Source organism: Puntigrus tetrazona, chromosome 12, assembly GCF_018831695.1.
Source record: "Puntigrus tetrazona isolate hp1 chromosome 12, ASM1883169v1, whole genome shotgun sequence".
NCBI lineage: Eukaryota > Metazoa > Chordata > Actinopteri > Cypriniformes > Cyprinidae > Puntigrus > Puntigrus tetrazona.
Window position 1 is genome coordinate 3,016,518 of NC_056710.1, and position 5,123 is coordinate 3,021,640.

The 5,123-nt window shown below is 37.9% G+C and overlaps 1 protein-coding gene across 3 annotated transcripts in view; it reads right to left on the reverse strand.

The window, feature by feature from the left end:
• LOC122355866 (glutamate receptor ionotropic, delta-1-like) overlaps nt 1–5,123 on the reverse strand; it is a 78,925-nt gene that overhangs the window by 12,089 nt on the left and 61,713 nt on the right. For all 3 annotated transcript variants that reach the window (XM_043254449.1, XM_043254446.1, XM_043254447.1), the window contains 3 exons: nt 4,577–4,774; nt 4,064–4,394; nt 1,890–2,028 (listed from right to left, as the gene is read on the reverse strand). In XM_043254449.1, coding sequence (XP_043110384.1) covers nt 1,890–2,028; nt 4,064–4,394; nt 4,577–4,774 — 668 coding nt within the window. The remainder of the gene's footprint in view (nt 1–1,889; nt 2,029–4,063; nt 4,395–4,576; nt 4,775–5,123) is intronic.

Below are 5,123 nucleotides of genomic sequence, written 5' to 3' on the forward strand. Positions count from 1 at the left end.
TATAAAGACATGTGTGTTTATGACAATGTGTGCATGAGATTTCTCTGAAGTGGGAGCAGCCTAGAATTGACAAAATACCTAGAACACATAAAAGGAGAAGAAAAGGTTCTGACGTCTACACAAAGGAGGAAAAAAAGAGAGGATTTTAATATGAAGCGACCTTTAGTAGAATTTATGGAGAATGTCAGGAACTGTGAGCTCCCTGCTGGGAAGTGAAGGACCAATGTGGTCTCTAAGAGACAGCCGGCATGCTGTGATCTCAAATTTAATTTGAAGAAATATGAAGCATTTAGTTGACTAGTTGACAATGTTCTTTTTTTCAATTTTAGACTTACTTCTAAGTAAGTTTAACATTGTTAGTCTAGTTGCTGTTGAAATAAGTCTAGTTACCGTCATGTTGGGTCAGTATCAATTATTTTTTTCTCTCTTCTTGAAATGACTAAATGGTTTGTTTTATATAGTGATACAGTGCCCCTATCATGTATTTTTTAAATGATCTTTCATGCATTGTGCAATACAGCTCTAACTAAATATAAACGTCACTGAAGTGCACTGTGTATACATTTATTTTCTCTCAGAAGAAAGAATCTACTCTGAATAATTGAAACTAGCTGTTTTTAAAATTAATTCCAAGTTGTTTCATGTAGATGTTAGCGTGAAACAACAGGATATTGCCCACCTACTTGTTGGTCTTTTTGTGTTGGTCTGAATGAAAGTGCAAATAATTTCTTTGCCACTAGGTGCCAGTTTTGGAGCAGTAAAAATAGGTAATAGGTCCCTGGTATTGCTGTACACAAAGCAGCAATGCGCTCACAAACGCTGCTTCATCAGGTGCTCAAAAATCATTTGGGAATCTTTGAGCAAATATGGGACAATGGGACAAAATACGACAATGAAAGTGTTTTTTGACCTTGCATGCACGTCAGCTTATTGTTAGGCACTCACAATACCAAAATATGAACCATTGATTAGCCATAATAGGGGCACTTTAAAAATAAAATTAAACTAGAGCTTTGTGTTCAAAAGGTTTTTAAGCAAAAAACAATGCTACTGTGGACATCTGAGATAATCTAAGTCCATTAAGCACACTGACACACAAGTCAAATTTCTCATAAAAAAAACACCCCAAAAAATGATATCTAATGCTCGAACACTTCATGACAGGGTTTTGCCCTGATTTACAGTGCGAACAAGTTGATGAATAGTCAGTTTGCATATTTTAACATTTTCAGAAAGACTGCTAATTTCACATAAAATAGTGCAGTGTATGATGAGCACAGTCTCAGATGGTCTTTGAATTAATCCGGACTGAGAATATCAAACGTGCTTGATATTTTACGCAAATTACAGAAAAACACACTTTTCGGTACAGCGTTGGTCCTCATGCTAACCAGCTAAACCTGGAACCCTTATCGATCCCTCTGTGATTTTATGTCATTTTCCCTCCTTCATGTTCCTTACTAGACTGCAGCCATGTAATAATGAAGATACACACATTTTCGTGTTCTCTATCCAACATCAACTAGAAGACACTTTCTCACCCTGCGTACTCCGTTAACCCAATGTTGAACTTTTCTGAACAGAACAGTGCATTTACATAAGGTAAACACTGACCGATAGACTAATCGACTGCTTTTTTGAATGACTAGTCAACTAGCAAAAATGAGCAGTCGTGCAGGCCCTAATCTGATGCTAATGAATGCAGTCCAGTGACGTGATATCCTAACCTGGAGCTACGTTTAGAGATGTGACAGCTCTAATAAGGCTCTGTGACACACCATGTGGTCAACAGCGTGATGAGTCAGGGTTTACAAGCCTGCATATGGACAAGCATCTGCAGATGTGTGGAGTTCTGGCACTGAGACACAGAGCTGGACAAGTTAGCTTACCGAACAGCGTTGTCCATGCGGGATACGGTGAGGTAGGCTGCCAGGTTGGCTGTGTAGGACGAGCAGACAATGAGGGTAAATAGCCACCAGCTTCCCATTGCAATCCTGAGAGCCATTGAACTCATAAAGGATTCACCACCTGCAAACACAAGGAAGAGGAGAAACATTGTACGGATTGTTTGTCATTGTTTACACCAATTCAAACATGCACGATACACAAAACCCCCAAAGAATGGAGTATAATGCAGGGTTTTTTCGACAGCAGGGTCTAACTGGTTCATGCTAACCAGCTAAATCTTGACCCCTTGTCTATATCACTGAACCCATCTGTGATTTTATCTCATTTCAGCCTTCCATTATTTTTCTTCCCGCCGCTTTTTGGCAGTGACACAGCACTGCAGCCATGTAATAAGATTCATTCTCCCATCACCCGTTTTTCTCAGAAAAGCTCAACACCTTATAAGCCTACGCTGAAATGTCAACACAATATTCCTCTCCAGCGCACACAGCCTTGGAAATGTCATCACTGACACCGAGACGGTGAGAATAAAACGGGAAGGGAAAAGATCTGCTGCTATCATGCTCAATGGAGCTCGTTAGGGGCTATAAGTTTTCTTTTGGGACTCTGAGCCAAATTATCTTAGATCTGAAATGTCCCTCTAGGCCTGAAAGGATATCCACAGAGTCTGTAATTGGAAAGGTCAAAGGTTAAGTGGGCAACCGTGCTCATTACAGGGTTGAGAGTGCACAGATTTCAAATTTAACCTTCCAAGAAAAAAGAGCTTGTGCTTTGAATCTCTGAATCATTTTTGTTCTAAACATGCACCTCTACACTGACATGTAAGAATAGCTGACTTCACAGTATAGTTACAAATCTTTTCATTAATGATGATTAGTTGTATTTACAACAAAGTAGCATTAGATCCAATGAAAATATGCCTAATTTTATATGAATGGAAACAATAGCTACTACCATTTCAAAACCTTTGGGTTGGAAAGACATTTGATGCTTTTGAAAGATGTCTCTTATGTTCATCAAGGTTGCAATTATTGAATCAAAATATAGTAAAAAGAGTAATACTGTCAAATTTTGTAAGTTAAAAAAAGCAGAATTTTCAACAGCCATGACTCCACTCTTGATCTTACTGAAATCATTCTAATATGCTCATTTGCTGCTCAAGTAATAATTATTATGCTGATAATGTTTGTTCTGCTTAATATCTTGCTTAATGCATTGTTTTCATTTGATGAATAGTAAGTTCAGAAGGACAGCATTTATTTGAATTATAAATATGTTTATAATAATACCAATGTCTTTAATCACAGTTGCTTTTGATCCTTTCTTAATAAAAGTATTAATTTCACAGTAATTGCACTCTAGTCACACCGGTCATTTGAGAGGACAAACGATGGACAACATGCTTGCTCATAAACGGAAAGTTCATTCAAAAATGAAAAGTAATTTCTTTAATTCTGAGTGAACTATCTCTTTAAGGCTCCTAACACTTGTTAAGCAGAGCTGTTTGTTCATGATGTGTTACTTTTTAATAAGGGTTGTTACTAGGAGCCCTGACACAATTCAAACAGTACAGCGCACCTGCAATCATATGGTTGTCCTTTGTAAGTGACAAGCAAATGTTTATTTAAAAAGGTGACCCAAATGCAAAACCTATTTTCATAATTACTCACGGTGTGTTTCATTATCAATTTATGGGACCAAGGCTTATAATTACAAATTGACAAATAGCTTTAGAAAAAAAAAAAAAATTAAATGTCATTCACCAGCTGCTGTAAATTGCTTGCATCTTGGTCTAACTTGCTACATCTGAAAGCGCACAGAGACACTTAGAGTCAGCCTGGTATTTACAAGATACCCAGATTACGCAGAATGGAAAAGTGCAGTCATTTATCTAAAACCTCAACGAAACACGACTCTCTTCATAGGCACCTTTAGACACATCCAGCTGTGAGTTACAGAATAGTATATTTTGTCAAAGTCTCTAGTGCTGTAAAATATTTAAAGAATTATATATTCTGCTGAAAAGATATTTTCTTAAAATAAAAGTCTTAAAACCCTGCAAATGAGAATGTCAACAACTGATAGTACCATCCGAGTGAGGTGACTATTCAGCGATACCTCATTCCTCATGTTCATGTGACGTGACCCAGCTCACCTTGCTGCACAAAGGCTCCATAGACGATCCAGATGGCACTTTGAAAGGACGTTGTGACAGAAGCAGGCTGGTGGGGCCCAGGAGGATTCTGGGAGCGGACAGACTGAACACGTCTGAGCAGAAAGACCATGACACCCACCACAGGAATGGCAGCAGCAATGCAGGCCCACACAGCCAGGTCAAAGGGAGCCAGCAAGGAGAAGATGTTGAGTCTCTCTTCTGTTTTAGTCATCAGGATTCCCACAGAATAATCCAGATAGCGTTTACTGAAGTCCACCACATTCTCACGCTCAGGAGTGATGGTGATGGCTGAAATAGCCACATCTGCTCTCTAAATAGTAATAAATCAATATGCAGTCTGAGGTAACAATAACACAAGTGAAATCTGGCAGTATGAGTTGCAAGACAGTATATTTGAATAAGTGCAATGCCTTCATAAACATATGTGCCCAAAGCAGTTAACAACTAACTTATATCAATATGCGGTTTTACATAGTCAAATGTGAGTCTCACCTTCCCAATCAGTTCTCCAATCATTCCGTTCCAAGACCCGTTGGCTTGAGGAGAACCATATTTCCCATCAGCCACTTGATACATTTCATACTTAAAGCCCAGAATTTTGGCCAGGGCGTCTAGAACATCTATGGAAAATCCCTTATATCTTTTGGGCTGGCCTAGAATGTTTTCTGCCACCATCACGAACGGCTCCTCCTGAAGACAGAGAAATGTAGAGGTTCATTTGATTCACTTGTTAATTTATTTAATTATACTTTGTTAACCTGTTTTGGAACTGAAATTAAGCAGTGATAAAAAGATATTCAGCTTGTTCTGCCCACACAAAAGTTTGGGGCCATTTAGGTTTTAATCAAAAATACAGTTAAAAATCTAAATTATTATCATTTAAAATTAGTTCTTTCTATTTTAATATGATTTTAAATATAATTTTTTTCTGTGATTGCCAAGATGAATGTATTACTCCAGTTTCAGTATTACATGATCCTTCAGAAATCATTCTAATAAGCTGATTTAGCGCTCAAGAAACATTGCTGGTAACACTTTA